Source organism: Cucurbita maxima, unplaced genomic scaffold (genome assembly GCF_002738345.1).
Source record: "Cucurbita maxima cultivar Rimu unplaced genomic scaffold, Cmax_1.0 Cma_Scf00005, whole genome shotgun sequence".
Classification (NCBI taxonomy): Eukaryota; Viridiplantae; Streptophyta; class Magnoliopsida; order Cucurbitales; family Cucurbitaceae; genus Cucurbita; species Cucurbita maxima.
The window spans coordinates 3,499,034-3,517,472 of record NW_019272021.1 but is presented as its reverse complement, the minus strand read 5'-3'; the positions used below and the strand labels follow the sequence as shown (position 1 = coordinate 3,517,472).

Genomic DNA, 18,439 nt, shown 5'->3' with positions numbered 1-18,439 from the left:
TTCACAATTGAACATCCATTACTTTTAATAATCTATCTTTTGAAAAAGTTACTTGGAACAGTAAGGATATCCAAGCAAACATGCCGCATGAAAATTTCGATCTTCATTAGAATGTTTAGGACCCGTAGCTTCTTTTACATCTCCATGTGCTATGATTTGACGAGCTTGATTCTCGTAACTTTTTAGTTTAGATCGGTTTGTAGCTACAAATAGATGTCTATGTGATCGATCAATAGATGTGTTGAATGATTTTAGAGTTACGAAAAGTTCCTCGATTTTTCTCACATTCTATGTACTATTGGTAACCAAGCTAACAACCAAATAGGTAATAAGAGGTTTTATAGGTACCATCTTTAAGATGGAAAGGTTTAAATGCTCTGCTAGAGATAGATTTTCACACTATTGTAAAGAATATTTCGTTCACCTCTCTAACCAATGTGAGATCTCACAATTCACCCTCTAGCATCCCTGTTGACAATCGTTTCTCTCTTCGCTCACCTCTCTAACCAAGGTGGGATCTCACAATCCACTCTCTTTCGAGGTTAGCATCGCTGCTGACAATTGTTACTCTCTCCCATCGATATGAAATTTCACAATATATAAATCGGGATCTAATATAAAAAATAAAAATTTAAACTTATTAAAAAAAAAAAAGAAATATTCATTTATTAATTAAAATATTAATTTTGAATGATATATATAAATTTTTTAATGTAAAAATATCTACAAACATTTTATTTTTTAATCATTTCAGCAAAGGTTTGTAAATAAGCTATGTAATTCAGACTAAAAATGTCATCTTTCTATATAACCTTAGCTCACAATTTGAAAGAACCCACGGTAGCCTGAATTCCCGTCGGAGACCAGAAGCTCAGTCATGGCTTAAGGTTCGTTCCCATTTCTTCTTTCTCTGCTCCATCAAGAACACAGCAATCTCGAAATTCAATGCATGCTGGTTTCTCTGTCGTGTATTTCTGTCAGTAATTCATCCAGGTTCTCGTTTCATACTCTTTGGATCGCGAGCCTTTCTCCATGGACATTCTCTTTGCTCAGATCCAAGCTGACCTTCGCTCCAACGATGCCCTTCGCCAATCTGGCGCTCTCCTTCAGGCACTGCAGCAATCCGCCGCCGGCCGGGACATTTCCGTCATCGCCAAGTCCGCCGTTGAGGAGATCGTAGCATCCCCTGCTTCTGCTGTTTGTAAGAAACTTGCCTTTGACCTTATTCGCTCTACGCGTCTTACTGCGGATCTTTGGGACATTGTGTGCACCGGTATTCGCACTGATTTCGACTTTCCTGACCCCGATGTCACCGCTGCTGGGGTCTCCATTCTCGCTGCGATTCCATCTTACCGCCTCGCCAAGCTGATTACTGACTCCCATAAAGAAATTTCTGCTTGTTTTGATTCTCCTAGTGATAATTTGAGATTCTCAATCACCGAAACTTTGGGGTGTATTCTTGCTAGGGATGACCTTGTCACGCTTTGTGAGAATAATGTTAGTCTACTCGATAAGGTTTCGAATTGGTGGTTGCGGATTGGGAAAAACATGCTGGATAAGTCGGATGCTGTTTCGAAGGTTGCCTTCGAGTCAGTTGGAAGGCTGTTCCAGGAATTTGATTCGAAGAGAATGAGTAGGTTGGCAGGCGATAAGTTGGTCGATAGTGAAAATTCTCTTGCTATTAGGTCCAAATGGATTTCTTCAATGGCAGACTTCGTTTGGAAGAAGCGAAATGCTTTAATGGCGAGGTCCCTAATTTTGCCTGTGGAGAGCTTTAGGGCCACTGTGTTTCCAATAGTGTATGCAGTGAAGGCTGTAGCTTCTGGGGCAGCTGAAGTCATCAGTAAGCTTTCGAAGTCTTCTACTGGAAATGGCACCATTACGGACTCAAGTGCAGAGAGGTTAGTAGGAGTCTCAGATGTAGCTACCCATTTAGCGCCATTTTTAGCTTCGTCATTGGAACCGGCATTGATTTTTGAGGTCGGGATTAATCTGTTGTACTTGGCTGATGTGCCTGGAGGGAAGCCTGAATGGGCTTCACAGTCTATCATAGCAATTCTCACACTCTGGGATAGGCAAGAATTCTCTTCTGCTAGAGAAAGTATTGTTCGGGCTGTTGTTACCAATCTTCACCTCCTTGATCTACATATGCAGGTATGTGTATTCATATTCATTGATTCATTTTGGTTAGGCAACATATTGTTTATCTGCATTTTGTGGTGTACTAAGACGATAATTTCTTTACAAGATCTCATATATCTGCGTCGACCTTCGAAGTAGGATTGTACCCTGACAATATGATGTCTTGTTGTTAGTAGGTTTCATTGTTTAAGAGACTACTTCTGATGGTGAGAAATTTGAGAGCAGAGTCAGATCGTATGCATGCCTTAGCGTGTATTTGCCGTACGGCTCTCTGTGTCGACCTTTTTGCCAAGGAAAGTGTTCGTAGAGGTCAAAAACCTCTTGCAGGAACTGATATTGCTTCTCTATTTGAAGATGCTAGAGTTAGAGATGATCTTAATACCGTTACTAGTAAAGGCTTGTTCAGGGAGGAATTAGTTGCTTCATTGGTGGAAAGTTGCTTTCAGTTATCTTTACCCTTGCCTGAACAGAAGAACTCTGGGATGGAGAGCAGAGTTATTGGAGCCTTGGCCTATGGAACTGGTTATGGAGCACTAAACTGGACAGAGCCTGCATTAGAGGTGGTTGAAGTCTGTAGGCCCTGTGTCAAGTGGGATTGTGATGGCCGCACATATGCTATTGATTGTTACTTGAAGTTGCTAGTTAGGCTATGCCATATATACGATACTAGAGGAGGAGTAAAAAGAGTCAAGGATGGGGCATCTCAAGATCAAATTTTGAATGAGACAAGGCTGCAAAACTTGCAACGAGAACTTGTGAAAGATTTACGTGAGGTATCAGTTCGTTATATTTACCTCTTTCCTACTTTGTAAAATATATTGACCTGCTTTTAATGGTTCCTTGTCAACAATTTAACGGCACAACAGGTAAATACCCCAAGAATAAGTGCCCGTCTTCTTTGGGCGATTTCAGAGCATATTAATCTTGAAGGTTTGGATCCCCTTCTAGCTGACGACCCGGACGACCCATTAAATATCATCATTACAAACATCCACAAGGTCTTATTCAACGTAGATTCAGCAGCAGAGACAACAAATAGACTTCAAGATGTTCAGGCAGTGCTTTTGTGTGCTCAGCGATTAGGATCACGACACCCTAGGGCTGGCCAGCTATTGACTAAAGAACTTGAAGAATTTCGAAGTAATGGCTTGGCTGATTCTGTCAACAAACACCAATGCCGTTTAATACTACAGAGAATTAAGTATGCTTCAAACAATTCAGAAAGCAGGTCAGTATACATTGCATTACTAAATCAACTTTTTGGGTGGTTTTCAGTGCTCATCGTATAATGGTCCTCGGGTTTTCAGGGAAAATGTTTTTACTCCTAATGTTGGTTCTTGCTAGGCGCTAGCACCTTTTAGCAGTTATGTAATCGAAAGTAGTCCACCGTTTTGTGTTCTTGGTTAATCAGCTTTCATAAGAATAAGACATGCATACTTTGAAGTTTCTTCTGGGCATGCGTGGCCAAAATTGTTTCTAGAGAAGGATTTTACTTTTCAAGTAGTTGATAGCTAACATCCCAATCTCTTAGAAGTCCTCGCTGCTCACAGTAGCCAGAAGCATCTTTATACCTTGTTTTCGTTTTGTGTAAAATTTATTATTTGTTCCGTCCAAAATGCTGGTCAATGATTTGGATCTCCCTTTGATTTTCTTTTCAGATATACTTTTTTTTTTCTCTTTCTATTTAAAAAATAATTGAGTTTAAAGTTAATTTCGTGAAATCGATTATGCTTATTTACAGATGGGCTGGGGTCAGTGAAGCCAGAGGAGATTACCCATTTAGCCATCATAAAATAACCGTGCAGTTCTATGAAGCAGCAGCAGCTCAGGACAGAAAATTGGAAGGTTTAGTTCACAAGGCTATTTTAGAGCTATGGAGGCCAGAACCTAGTGAATTAACTCTTTTGCTGACAAAAGGAATTGATTCTACTCTTCTCAAGGTTCCTCCAACTGCGACTACTTTGACTGGCAGTAGTGATCCTTGCTATGTGGAAGCATATCATTTGGCAAACTCGAGCGATGGAAGGATTACTCTACATTTGAAGGTTAAAGATGCTTCTCTTCTTGTTATTACTGTTTACTGAATAGAAATCATTAGTTCGGGGTCACTGGGCTTTTCTAAAGGAAATGTTATGTTAATAAACCATAATATATATCGCTAAACATAGGATCATTGGGTTGGACCAACCATCAAGCTGCCTACAAACACCGCACAAAAGTTACAAGAGACGGCCCTAATTGTCGGTATTAAAAATGAAAAAGCAGTAGAACATGATGAACATAACTGCATAGAGCTATAGAAGCGGAGTCACACTCAAAACCTTATGATGCAAATATCTCCTTTGGTATTTTTGTGAGTACTTTGGCTAGGACTTTATATACTAGGTAATGAGACTAATTGCTAGCAATCCTTCCCAATAAACACTTTCTTCTTTCTATCAAAAATGTGAATTTCTCCTTGAGACAGGAGTTTGCGTGGCCATAGCGCACTAAAAAAATCAGATCGAAAATTTGGTACGAGTATGGCGTCCAGAAGAGGCAAAAAGAAAATGAAATTATACAATTAAAAAAAGTCAACTAGACAGAAGAAGCCCAATTACAAGTGACCAATTATTTACAATGAAGAATGAAATAATATATCTAAAGCAATTTACCTTCAAACTTGTATATCAGTAAATACTTTCATTAGTTGTGGGGGGGCGGGGGCGGGGGCGGGGGCGGTGCGGTGGAGAATATATAAAGACTTGCTTAACTGAAGAAACTCAAAACCCATGAAAGCCAAGAAATGGCTATATAAAGACTGGCTTAGCTGAGAGACTCAAAACCCATGAAAGCCCAGAAAGAGCTATATATAAAGACTGGCTTAGCTGACGTAACTCAATTAAAATATCCCCAATTTCTACAATCAAGAATAAAGGAGTATCTGAAAAATGTTTTCATTCGTCACCTCTTTTCACTTTCTGTTGGATATTCATTTGGTTTTCTGGGTGTAAGTTTATTGAGTCTATTGACATATTGCAGGTTCTAAATTTAACTGAGCTTGAACTGAATCGGGTGGACATTCGAGTCGGGTTGTCTGGATCATTGTATTTCATGGATGGATCCCCTCAAGCAGTGAGACAGCTGCGTAATCTTGTGTCACAGGTACCCATTTGTAATGTATCATTTTTTTTCTTTTGTTCTTTTTCTTCATTTTTAGTGGTTGATATGAACTTTCAATTAGGTGACAGAAAAAGTATGTGAAATATTGATGGTCAGATTTCATTTTAAATTACTTTTAACTGTGGTTGTTTAGGAGCCTCTTTACATGTAGACAACAATATAAAGCTTGAGTGGAGTTATCAGATTAATTTGAGCGAAACTATTAACATTACCTATGAAATTTTGATCAAGAATGAGAATGTTTGAGTCAGCCGCAGCCTAGCATTAAGCTTTTGAAATCAATGAATGTGGCTCATCAGGTGAAAAGTTGTCTCTTCGAAGAACATATTAATAGATGTGGCATTCGAGCAAGAGAGTAAGCTCTCATACGTTGCATTACCGCCTATTAATCTCCATACTTAACTAGTTCGAATGTTAGGCCTTTTTGTTAAAACAAAACTTCTGCTAGGAGAAAGATGGGAAATATTTATAATACTTTATTTGTCATGATATTAGAAAATATTTATAATTAACTTCTCACTTGATATTAGAAAATCCTTTTTCACTTGCCCTCTCTTGCCCTGCACAAGAAAAGGCTATCTCACAACTCTACTTCCCACTTTTCCAGGACCCAGTACTGTGCAGTGTAACAGTCGGTGTCTCGCATTTCGAGAGATGTGCCCTTTGGGTTCAAGTCCTGTACTACCCCTTCTACGGAAGTGGTGGGGCTGGAGATTACGAAGGTGATTACACTGAAGAAGATTCTCATATTATCAGACAAAAGAGAAGCTTAAGGCCAGAGCTAGGAGAACCTGTGATTTTGAGGTGTCTTCCTTACAAAATCCCTCTGACCGAGCTTCTCTCGCCACATAAAATATCTCCTGTTGAGTTTTTCCGCCTATGGCCCAGCTTACCTGCAATTGTAGAGTATACTGGCACTTATATTTATGAGGGGACTGGCTTCAAGGCTACTGCTGCGCAGCAATATGGAGCATCTCCTTTTTTGAGTGGATTGAAATCGCTGTCCACCAAGCCTTTCCACAGTGTTTGCTCATATATTATTCGAACTTTGGCTGGGTTTCAGGTCTGTTCTATGCTCTTTTTTCTATGTTTGACTCCCTAACCTCCGTAAAAAATGGACAAAAAAAGATTGATTTGTTACTTTCTTTTCCTGCGTTGGTGATGGTTCTATGACCATGCTCATGATAATATACTAAAATTGTCTGGAAAATATTACAATTCAAAACTTTTTGTATTTGCATCCATAAGTACAAACATGTGGTTCAAGAAGGTATCAGCTATTATAAAACCATTGCAGTCGATTGGATGCAAACTTCAAAGTTAAGTACTTGAAGAATTCTCATGTTAGAATTGTGGGAGTGTGTCTGTGGTAAATACTTGGAGATTGGAACATCAGTTATGGCTAGCACAGTTAACAGACAACGACGACGTCTGTGGTAACCCGTGGCCTAACGAAAGTTGTGAGGGATAAAATCAAGGAATTGATTAGAACGAGGAATTCAGGGAATAAGAAAGATACGTAGGGATTCTATTATCCCTGCTCTAGACATGCCCAGTTGCCATTTCTGCTCTTGGTGGCCTTGCTTCTTAAGGTCTTTTTGAACTGGTATCAAGAAATAAGATGAATATTAATGTTGTACTCCTTGGAAGCTGAAGCTAGTTCATCAGCAGTTTTAATTAATAAATAGTGTTCTGTGCATCCGTTACTAACATGTTCCCATTTGAATGCTTGTAGCTTTGTTTGGCTGCAAAAACATGGTATGGGGGATTCGTGGGGATGATGATATTTGGAGCTAGTGAAGTAAGCAGAAACGTAGATCTCGGCGATGAGACAACAACCATGATATGCAAATTCGTTGTTCGAGCATCTGATGCATCAATTACGAAGGAAATCGAAGCCGATCCTCAAGGTTGGTTGGACGATATAACTGATGGAGGCGTTGAGTACATGCCTGAAGAGGAAGTTAAGGTGGCTGCTGCAGAGAGGCTGAAGATATCAATGGAACGGATAGCTTTGCTCAAGGCAGCCCAACCTCCACCAAAGACCCCAAAATCAGATGACGAAGAAGATGAAGAAAACGAAGACGAAGACGAGGAAGACGGTGAAGGAGAGAAAAAGAAGAAAGATGGTGAGGAAAAAAACGGTAAGGGACCGTCAACGTTGTCGAAGTTAACTGCAGAAGAGGTTGAGCATCTTGCTCTTCAAGCTGCAGTCCTTCAGGAATGGCACATGTTGTGTAAAGATAGAGCGAACAAAGCTAGCTAAGTTGCCGTATTTTTGTGTTTCCAGATTGACTGCGAGTGTTCATTTGTTAGCTTTGGTATTGTCAATTTTTTTGAGAGGGTATCATTGTGTCTTTAATGTGTATTTTATGGATGGTTTAGATTCTTTGATAAAATTTACATTTTTTTAATTTGATCTCCCCTTCTACAAATACTTTTTCTTCGTTTTAATTATACTTTAATTGATCGGTAAACGTTAATGAAGTTTTAGGAGTGTAATTAAATCTACCTAAAGTAATCCTCCAACCAAAAATGCCAGATGTTGAAAGGTAATCCTTGATTATTTTAGCGGGAGGCTAAGATGAATGAAAGAAAGAAAGAAAAATGTATTATTTTTCAATATGATTTCCCCAACATAAGGTTTCTTTCGGTTAGCTCATTATAATTAGATTAACCTACGAGTGATCTAGGCAGAAAATTCTCCACGGAAGGAATGAGGACATAGCAAATAAGATCCTAGCGTTAGAGCGGTCCCTTTCGAACCAAAGTGTCCTCACTGGGAGAATTTGTTTGCTTCGATTCGGTATTTGGTTAGTAAAGCTTTGCTTACCTTGAAGAGCCCTTTTTTCTTGGGAAAGGTTTCCGATCAACGAGCACCCCGCACACAGGATCATAGGCAGCAGTGGCCGACCAGTAGATCTTTTGGACATTCGGATTCAGAAGTTATAGGTTGTTTTCCTGTGACTAGCTTATTGCTCTTATGGTAGGGGCAGTAGCAATCAACCTCCATAGTAGGAGTCATTAGGGCCACATGTTTAAGAATATTGAGTATTCAGAAAAATAATAAACATTTTAATCATTAAAATTTAAAATTTATGTTTAAAAGATTTATAAAATTTTAAAGCGCTATTACTTTCTTCGCATCGAAATTAGAAAATGAGAATAAAATATACATGAATTCTCATAAGCGAGAATTAAATGAGAATGAAAGCGTACCATCTACTCTAAATTTATTAATCTCATCTACGTTCATAATTTATTCCTTTGATCTTTTATTTTTTTTAATAATGATAGAATCTCAATCTCATATTGATAAATTTTTATGTATTTTTTGTTTGAATCAATCAAAATTTGATCCCAAATTAGAAAGAAGAAAAATTATAGCTTATGAACATGGTGATTAAGAACAATATCATTTATTTTTTTAATTCTAAGGATTGGATTGGATTGGATAGTTACGAACATCATGATTCATAGCTCTTGAGATAATTGAAGCTTATCCCGAATTAGAAACAAAAAATTCCCGACACGTCTCTACTGCACAAAAGCCTTGGCATTCGGCTTTCTGTTCTTCGTTCTCTGATGTCTAATTACACTTTCCATTTCAATTCTCAGAATTCTTCATTGATCCTTACAATCCCTCAATAATCATGCCTCACTTTCGCTCAATCTTCTCCAAATTTAAGTCTCCTAACAAATCCCTTTCTGCTTTTACATCGTCTTCTTCCCTTCAATACCTGCGCGCCAATGCCTCAACTTCTGGATCTCATTTCTCTTCTTTGATCTCCGATTTCATTCAAAAACAACCAAATAACGCAAATCTCTCAAAATTTCCATCTGGGAGTTGGCTGAAATACTTTAGTTTAAGAGGTTACAGCAGAGGCCCTGTTCGGAGTTGCGTGGATTTGGTTAGGAGATTCAGTAGTGAGGCGGAACGAGAGTCTATAGAATATGATGTTGTTATCATTGGAGCCGGACCTGCTGGGCTATCTGCGGCGATTCGTTTGAAGCAAATGTGTCGAGAGAAGGGTGTTGATTTATCTGTTTGTGTAGTAGAGAAGGGCGCTGAAGTTGGTAAGCCGCTTGATCATACTCGGATGGATATTGATATGAAATGTGTGCAATTGTGTTTTGATTTGCGGTTTCTTGGATAATTGGCTTGTGTACTGTTGATTTGTTCTTTTTGTCTCTATTTCAGGATCATACATAGTATATCAAATTGCTACAGAATCTGGGTTCCTTTTGAACTTTGCATTTTAGAAGTATTTTAGAATTTACCAATGTGTTTGAGCTGTAACTTCTTGTACTTGACAACATAGCTAGTTGAGTAGGGTCAAGTGTTGAGGAAGTTTTCTTGGGTTCGCCCTCTCTGAGCAATGCCAAGCGTCGTGGTTAAGGATGAAGGTATGACAGGGGCCCAATTCAAGCTTCTTTGTGTAATCCTTTGAGTTCAATGAGGGAGAGGAAGACTTTATAAAAGCGGCTTTTGCCATTCTCAATTGCCTTAAGAAAAAGAGGAAGGTCAGTGTTTGGTTCTCTCCTTCACCTTCAAACACGGTAAACAAGGCTTGGTCTTTAAAAATAGTTAGGCCAGGTGAATCAACACCTAGTTCTTTCCTACCCAGGGGATTTCTACCCAGGTTTCTTCTTCTTTTCTCTCCTATAAAGGAAAAGGAGGTTTAGGTGAATGATAGGTTATGGAGTTCAGTTCGTTAACTCAAATTAATTCATCTTTCATCTTATTCTTTAGATTTAGAATTCTAACAAAGAAGGAGAGAAGGCGAAGACAAAGTGAAAGAAGGGAGCACAGGAAAACGCCCTCCTTTTGTCATTCCTACAGCTTTTCAGATTTTGTATTGAATGCGTAGCTAGGACCTAAAAATCATCTTTGAGCCTATGACCCCTATTTGTTTGAATTAGGCTAGTAAAGAATGCCCACCAAGTTCAGATAAGGAAATGCTTCCCCCAACTATTAAGGAAAAGGCTCGATGAAGGGACAAGTATGATCTTGATATGATTTTGTTGGATTGGATCCTTTTTGTTGCTGGTTGGGGCTCCTTCCACTTTTTTTTTTTTTTGTGGGATGTTCTTTTTGTAGCCATTTTAACCAGTTGAGTAGGATAAGATTGAGGGAAAATCTGAAGGGCAGTTTCACAGCCTAGGGATGAATTTGCATGGAGTTGTTGATGCAATGATGAAATACGTCAAGGGGATACATATCATGAACTTGATGCACCTGATGATCATTGAAATGAAAAGTTCATTTGAATGTTATTAGCTCTGATTTATTTTTCTTTTGTTCTTATGAGAAGCAGCATTGCATTTTCTTGGGCCCATTTTAAGTGTCTATCCTTTTTAGTCATGGAGATTTATTTTCCCCAATTTTTATGAGTTCTTTTTCCTGTATAGATCCTTCTAACTCTTCTATTGTTTCTCAACAGGCGCTCATATCCTCTCTGGAAATGTTTTTGAACCCCGAGCGTTGGATGAACTAATCCCCACATGGAAAGAAGATGAGGTTTATTTTGTTTTATTTTATTTATTTATTTATTAGCTTTTCTTTCTCTTTTATCGAAATTCAGTCCTCCTAATGACCGATCAATTTTTCTTTTTTTGAAATTATGTTTCCATACGAATAAAATAATTATTCTTGAATCTCTGAGATAGAAGGAACTCTTTGCTTCAGGAATTTCCAATAAGTGAATGTTAAAAACTTGCTTTTACTTAATTTTCTAATTTGTACGGGGAATTACAGATGATCCCTATTGACCATAGCATAACTAGAATAACTTCTAGCGATCATTTCTTTTTTATTCAAGATTTAATGTTTGCTGCCAATTATTTGCAGGCACCTATCTGTGTCCCTGTAACTTCTGATAAGTTTCAGTTTCTAACAAAAAATCGTGCCTTTTCACTTCCTTCCCCGTTTAATAATGAAGGAAACTTTGTGATAAGGTACTTATTAATCATGTTTTGAGTCAAGCATTAGTGACCATGTATGAATTTATACGCTACAAATTTCTCACACCTTATACTGTAGTGTCATACAATAATTCCTGGGGATTAGTTAAACTGCATGCAGATTAGTTTGCATCATTATGGTTAACTGAAAGAATAACTTTCTTGTAGTTAGTAGCCTAAGGTACATCAGTGAAATCTAAAGACTCTTCGCTCTCTTGTAAAATAAAATAAAATAAAGATTCTTCATTCACATTTTTGGGATTCTACCTTCCCAGATAGCTTTAATTCATATCCTTAATGGAAGGGGTACCATCTCTTCAGACTCGTTATTTTTTCATTAATCAAAGATGTTGGTATTGTATGGTTAGCATTGTTAGAATTTGATCGTTGCATTTTGCTCAGTACATTTCATTTTATAATTCCTAAATTATCAGAAATCGAAATCTCCCCATGGAATATAACCTTTTGTATTCTTATTTGGATGTGGGGGAAGGAGTTTTTGCTTGTATTATACTTCTTCTTTGTATTGTTAAAATTTTTGCATGGCTTTCTTTTTTATTGAAAAAACTAAGAGATGTGCACTAAATTGTAGAGAAATACCCCATTTGCCAAAATCCATTATAGATTATTACTTTGTTTTTCTAATTCTTTTTATTGGGCTGCTTTAAGTGCATGCTTCCTTGTTTTGTAGTTTAAGTCAGTTAGTTCGTTGGATGGGAATGAAAGCTGAAGAGTTGGGAGTAGAAATATATCCAGGATTTGCTGCTAAAGAGGTATTCATTCAAGTCCTTTCTTCTCAATGCTTATCAGCTCTTAGATGATATTCCCAAAGTACATGGTGGATTTTACAGGTATTATATGATAGAACAGATGCAGTTGTTGGTATTAGAACTAATGACATGGGAGTAGCAAAAGATGGCTCAAAGAAGGATAATTTTCAACTTGGTGTAGAATTGAGAGGTTATATCTCTCTCTCTTTTTAATCTCTCTGTTTTAATGCTAACTTTAAACTAATGTGTAATGTCCTTTATCTTCTATGTAGGGCGCATAACGCTTCTGGCTGAGGGATGCCGAGGATCAATATCAGAGGTTTCATGAATAATATGCATCTGCTTGAGTTGGATATGATCAGACTTTCATTCTTCACCATCTAATGGAATCTTCCTTTTCTGTTTGTCTGTGCTATGAAACAGAAATTAATTAAAAAATACAGTTTGAGGGAGAAAGTAAACGCTCAGCATCAGACGTATGCTTTGGGAATTAAAGAGGTACCCTTGAACATCAATCTCTCTTCCATTTGAGAGTTCATCTCTGGATGTTTCTAAATTTTAAATTCATGAGGACAACTATTTTTCCATATTTATATTTGAGCAGTGTTAAAAGTCAGATTTGGTACAGAGTGGAAATACGGAACATTCTTATGAAAGCTATATAAGATTTTTGTTACCTGGCTTGATATAATATTTTTGTTATTGACCACTATGTTAAACTTTGCATTGCAACCAAGGGGTAACAATTTGGGGCTAGGCTCATCAGTTAGTTTACTGTTGATATATAATTCTCCGGCCCGGGCTTTAGTTGGTTATTCTCTAGCTCGGTACTGTTTCCGAGATAGATTTCTGGGAATGGAAAAGAGGAAAAATGAACTCATTTTTTCTTCTTGAACTTTAGCTGCTCTTGATAGGCGACTCAAAAGATGAATTAAAAATAATTACTTTGTTACGTTCCACAAAGAAAAGAAAATTTTTGTTTCTTGTTTCACCAAGGAAAAATAGGAAATATTTACAATTAAATGAGTAATTGTACATACTCAGGTGTGGGAAATAGACGAGGACAAACATGATCCAGGAGCTGTGCTTCATACTTTGGGTTGGCCCTTGAACCATAAGACGTATGGAGGCTCGTTTTTGTACCACATGAAGGATAGACAGGTAATACATTAGTTTATATTTGTAGTATATTGTCTATGTGACCCAAATGAGGGGGTTATTGTAATTTATTTCTGAGTGGTCTAGTTAGTGTTTCATTCTCCATAATAAGATATATTTTACATAGTAAATCTTCAATCAACCCAAAAGTTTAAGTTGATGGGTTTTAACACTCTTCCTCACATGTGGGATGAAAACTTGTACACTTATTTGAAGCCAAATTCTTGCAGTTAATTAAACTTAAGTTTCATCCCCAACCATCTCCGTTCATTTGAATACTTTAAACCTTTTGCAGAAGGATTTTCATTGTATATTCTGCTAGACAACTATTTATTGTGTCATCAAAGTCCTGGTCATTTTTGCCCGTATCTTTCACTTCAATTTCTACTGAGCATACTGCAACCTTGTTTATCGGCACGTAGTTCCCTGATAGTTCCTTTGGTTTCAAAGCCATTTTTATGCACGACTTCACGAGCAATATGCTATTTGTGTCTTTTTTCTCTAACTCAAGCTTCCCTTAAATTTACAGATTTCTATTGGCCTTGTAGTTGCTCTAAACTATCAGAATCCTTTCTTGAATCCTTATGAAGAATTTCAGGTAAAATATTCTTTTTGTATTATTTGCATTAGCATTCACCTCTCAAGAATCCCTATTGAGCCCATTAAAAATATTTATTTAGCCTGACATGATTTTTGTTTCTGTTAGAAATTAAAACGTCATCCTGTCATCAAAGAACTTCTAGAAGGTGGGACAGTTGTGCAATATGGGGCTCGAACGTTAAATGAAGGCGGTCTTCAGGTGTGCAAACCTTTCTTTTCTGTAAAGTTTCACTCAATTGCGTTATACTTTGAATTTTCAAGAAAATGTCATCGCTCTAAATTGAAGGGTCTTTGGAATCAAGCAAATTTAAAATAAAAATCAACATGCCATCTAAAGCTATTCATTTTTACTGTTTGCATCTTTGATATCTTATTGGCTAGTTAAGGTTAATGAAAAGAAGAACGGATATTGATAAACTGGTTGTTAATTGTTATCATTAAACTTAAATTGTAAGTAATTGCAGCAGGTTCAGTTGTGAACTGCCTGAGAAGGATTTATGACTTTCATTTTCTGTAACTATCATTTACTATCAAATAGGAATATGATACAAGTTGAATTTCAGTCTGTTCCATATCCAGTTTTCCCGGGAGGAGCAATTATTGGATGTTCAGCTGGCTTTTTAAATGTACCAAAGATTAAGGGAACACACACTGCAATGAAGTCAGGTACTTCTCAAATTTCTCTGTTTTGTAATTCATCTAACGCTTTAAGAATAGCAGTTCATTCTATATCACTTCTGAGGAAGCTATCTTTTCTGTTTTTATTGAACTCATTTCTTTCTTTAGCCAAGTTCAAGACATCTCCATGACCGCAACTCTTGTTTCCTTCTGAATATTAGCTCCTCTCTTTTCTTCTTCAGTTTCAGTCTTAAAAACATCCTAATTAAGTAAAATAAACAATCAAAGACTGATATCTTACGCCTTCTAGTGTTCTCAAGTGTAGCTCAAACTGGTTGCTTGCCTTACGCCTTCTGGATTGTAATTAAGACAAGCAAACTTTTACGTTTTCTGGTCCGAGTTCCCGGCAACATTATTTTGACTAATATAACATTTTCTACTAAATAAACTGAGGCTTTGTTTGTGAGAACGTGTTGATAAATGTTTCAGTTTAGTTCTTTTAAAAGTAATATCACTCTCTTTGTTCTGGTTTTGCCATTGTAAAGTCAGGTGATAGATAATACTGATGTCTTGAGGGCAAAAAAAATTATATTAAAAGTATCTGTTCATATTTTCTCTTCATGATTGCTGATAGTATAGCCGAACTTTTTCGGAAGAAGTATTTTAGACGTCCAGATTCTCTGTTTATCGTCTTTTATTTTTTATTTTTTATTTTTTATTTTTTTCATGTTTACCATAATTAGACCAAGATTCCTGTGGCAAACTTCCCATAGAAGTTGCTGTGTAATCTTCTTTTCTTATCCGATATCCATAGTGCTGGACTTTATGCATCTCATGTGTTCTTTCTACATCGTACTTACACTTACTAAACTCTGTTTCCTTTTAAGTTCAATGGTGTAGTATCTTCTGGGACAAGTATCCATTTTCCCCCACCCCCTTGATGAATTGTTTTCAATGAATACAGTAATATCTGTACAATACTACATAATTCAATGTCTTTGGAAATACTTGCTTTTGGCACTCTTCATGTATATAATGTTCAAGTGCCTACTTCCTAACAGGAATGCTGGCAGCTGAGGCTGCATTTGACACTCTTCATGGAGGCTTGAAAATGGATGTGTACTGGGATAGTTTGCGAGGTTCCTGGATATGGGAAGAACTATATCGAGCTCGGAACTATCGACCTGTAGGCAGCTGTTCTTCTCCTCCCATTTTTTTTATAGATGGAGAGTAAAAAATTTTCGCTAAAATGTGTTGTAATTTTGTTGTTGCAGGCATTCGAGCATGGTCTTATCCCGGGCTTGACCCTAAGTGCCCTGGAGCAGTACGTATTCGTCCTCACCTTCAGCTGTTTACTAGCACTTAATATTGTTATTTATGTGTGTGAAGACTATTCAGATCTCTTATGTTCTTTCAGTTCAGTGACAATTTTAACACAATTTTTTTTTCTGCCTGCAGCTATGTGCTTAAAGGAAGGTCCCCTCTCACACTAAAGCATGGGAAACCTGACCACGAAGCTACAGATGTGAGTATTTCTTATTTCAAAATCTTGCATCTTATTTGTTGGATTAAGAAACATAATAATAAAGCTACAGTTTCCAAGTAATAATAAAGATCAAAATTCTATTTTATTTTGAATCTCTGATCTTTGTTGTCATTTATGAAGGTTGCAAGTTTACATACTCCGATCGAATATCCAAAGCAGGATAGTCTTCTGTCATTCGATGTGCCGACCTCGCTACACAGGTAAATTCCTTTTTGTAGTTTCAGCTAAACAGGCAATTATCCACTTCTCACTGATTGTATCTTGTGTGTGGTATAATCCCTAAACTGGTCTGAATAAAATGAAGTGGTGCTTGATAAGTTCTTTCTTTTATTTGTACGGATTTACAAGAGTTCAATGCTATACTCCTGGGATGCATTCTCTTCCTCCAAAGACTAAAGTAAAATAAGAAAAACACAGAAGAGGAAAAGTAAGAACTGGAAACTATACTTAGTAGGGAGGACACATCACTATGCTAAGGTAAATGTTAGCTTTAGTTATTTGTAAGTTCTGAAGAACTGACCGTATTCGGTGGATTGTTATGCCTTTATGGTTTGATTGTTGGGAAGGGGGAGCCTACGCTGATGATTATTAGGGACTGGTAGGCTCTTATGGTTTATGTAACAGGTCATGACTACCTTTAGCAAATATTGTTCTTTTTGGGCTCTTTTCCTTTTAGGCTTTCCTTCAAGGTTTTTAAGACGCGTCTGCTAGAGAGAGGTTTTCACACCCTTATAAAAAATGTTTTGTTCCCCTCTCTAACCGATGTGAGATCTCACAATCCACTCTCCTTCAAGGCCCAGCGTCCTCGCTGATACTCATTCCTCTCTCCAATCGATGTGAGATCTCATAATCCACCCCCCTTAAGGCCCCAGCGTCTTCGCTGGCACACCGCCCGGTGTCCACCCTCCGTCGAGGCTCAGTGTCCTCGCTGGCACACTGCTTGGTGTCTAGCTCTGATACTATTTATAACAACCCAAGTCCACCGCCAGTAGATATTGTCCTCTTTGGGCTTCTCCTTAAGATTTTTAAAACGCGTATGCTAAGGAGAGGTTTCCACACCCTTACAAAGAATGTTTTGGTCTCCTCTCCGACCAATGTGAGATCTCAAAGTTTAATTGTTTGGTAGGAGGAGCCTACACCCTGTCGATGATTATTAGGGACTTGTAGGCTCTTATGGTTTAATAATTGGGAAGGGGAACCCTCCAACCCCTAAGCTGTCTTCGGTTTTTTTGGAATACAATTCCCTATTTGATGTTTCTTTAAAAAAGAAAAGAAAAGAAAAAGAACTGACATGAGGTATATGACATGAGGTAAAGTTGAATGTTAATATTGCTGCTATCAGTTTGACTACGAGAGGCACTAAGTTTCCTTTGCAATGATACTTAATTGATGACCTGATCACTTGTTTTCATGGTGAGAAAGCGTGGCATTTTTCTCTTTTTCTGATATTTTATCTGGTCTTCCAGCCATTGATGAATGATTGAAAATGTGTATATGAATCATATAGGAGCAACACAAACCATGAACATGATCAGCCAGCCCACCTTCGCTTAAGGGACCCTAAGATTCCCGTGGAAGTAAATTTGAAAGAATACGCTGCACCCGAGTCAAGATATTGTCCCGCACGTGTATACGAGTAATACATATAAACGCCAATGCTCGTATCGTATACTTGAAAACTTTCATCTGATCATTGCTAATTGTGTGTATGCTTTGAGTGGTATCATAGGTACATACCTGATGAAAACAACCAGATGAAGTTGCAGATTAATGCTCAAAACTGTCTTCATTGCAAGGTAATGTCCACTGCATTTGACCTTTCATTTGAACTACTTGTTACAGTTTCTGGTGTTGAGTTCCTGCCTGCATTTTCCCTTTGGCTCATGCTGGCAGGAAGAATGTAGTATGGTTGTTGTGTCTTTGTTGAATCCATGATACTTTTTGTTTCAGGCTTGTGATATTAAGGATCCGAAACAGAACATCGAGTGGAGTGTCCCGGAGGGCGGTGGCGGTCCTGGCTACTCAGTCATGTAAAATATATAGAATGGTGTGGGGATTGTTCGAGAATAAATGAACTTCTGTTCCAAAACTTTTGCTCAAATCGAAGAACTTTCATCTTTACTAATAAACCAAATGATTCACTCACTTTTGAACTCAGCTTGTATTTTGAGTTCTTTTTATACTATTTGAAAACTAAAAAAAATCTTTTAGGTTAGTGTGAAAAACTTCCTACATGTTTAAATCTGTTAATAAATTTAATAATACATTGACTTTGTATAACAAATTTTAATAAATGTTTGTACCAAATGTCTTAATTGAGATAAGATTAATTCAAATGATTTGAGGAAAAATGGAAAACTATTAAAGCCCTATTATTGAGATATGTTCCATGTAATTTATTTCAATAAGTAAAAAATTAATTCTTTAAAAACATATTCAAATAATATTACACACAAAAAAAAAAAAAAAAAAAAAAAAA

The 18,439-nt window shown here is 37.3% G+C and overlaps 2 protein-coding genes across 4 annotated transcripts; both read left to right on the top strand.

Annotated features, from left to right (window-relative positions):
- The first annotated feature begins 760 nt into the window (after nucleotides 1-760).
- On the top strand, nucleotides 761-7,723 carry LOC111479324 (protein TPLATE). Of its 3 annotated transcripts, none has more exons than XM_023123902.1 (8): nucleotides 761-887; nucleotides 982-2,154; nucleotides 2,319-2,915; nucleotides 3,009-3,370; nucleotides 3,884-4,187; nucleotides 5,164-5,286; nucleotides 5,912-6,431; nucleotides 6,470-7,017. In XM_023123902.1, exons 2-7 carry the CDS (start codon nucleotides 1,033-1,035, stop codon nucleotides 6,404-6,406), a joined length of 3,003 nt encoding a protein of 1,000 aa, XP_022979670.1. In that variant the 5' UTR covers nucleotides 761-887; nucleotides 982-1,032; the 3' UTR covers nucleotides 6,407-6,431; nucleotides 6,470-7,017. The 3 variants fall into 3 exon arrangements, with proteins under 3 accessions (XP_022979670.1, XP_022979669.1, XP_022979668.1); XM_023123900.1 differs by lacking the exon at nucleotides 6,470-7,017 and adding an exon at nucleotides 7,040-7,723 and having other exon boundaries at nucleotides 766-887; nucleotides 5,912-6,367; XM_023123901.1 differs by lacking the exon at nucleotides 6,470-7,017 and adding an exon at nucleotides 7,040-7,723 and having other exon boundaries at nucleotides 765-2,154; nucleotides 5,912-6,367.
- A 1,055-nt stretch (nucleotides 7,724-8,778) lies between these two features.
- Nucleotides 8,779-18,116, top strand: LOC111479356 (electron transfer flavoprotein-ubiquinone oxidoreductase, mitochondrial). The gene is made up of 18 exons (XM_023123965.1): nucleotides 8,779-9,381; nucleotides 10,749-10,825; nucleotides 11,156-11,262; nucleotides 11,960-12,041; nucleotides 12,120-12,228; nucleotides 12,311-12,357; nucleotides 12,462-12,536; nucleotides 13,083-13,199; nucleotides 13,726-13,794; nucleotides 13,903-13,995; nucleotides 14,360-14,462; nucleotides 15,476-15,600; nucleotides 15,689-15,738; nucleotides 15,873-15,939; nucleotides 16,081-16,160; nucleotides 17,468-17,596; nucleotides 17,690-17,756; nucleotides 17,911-18,116. Exons 1-18 carry the CDS (start codon nucleotides 8,958-8,960, stop codon nucleotides 17,992-17,994), a joined length of 1,905 nt encoding a protein of 634 aa, XP_022979733.1. The 5' UTR covers nucleotides 8,779-8,957; the 3' UTR covers nucleotides 17,995-18,116.
- The last annotated feature ends 323 nt before the right edge of the window (nucleotides 18,117-18,439 follow it).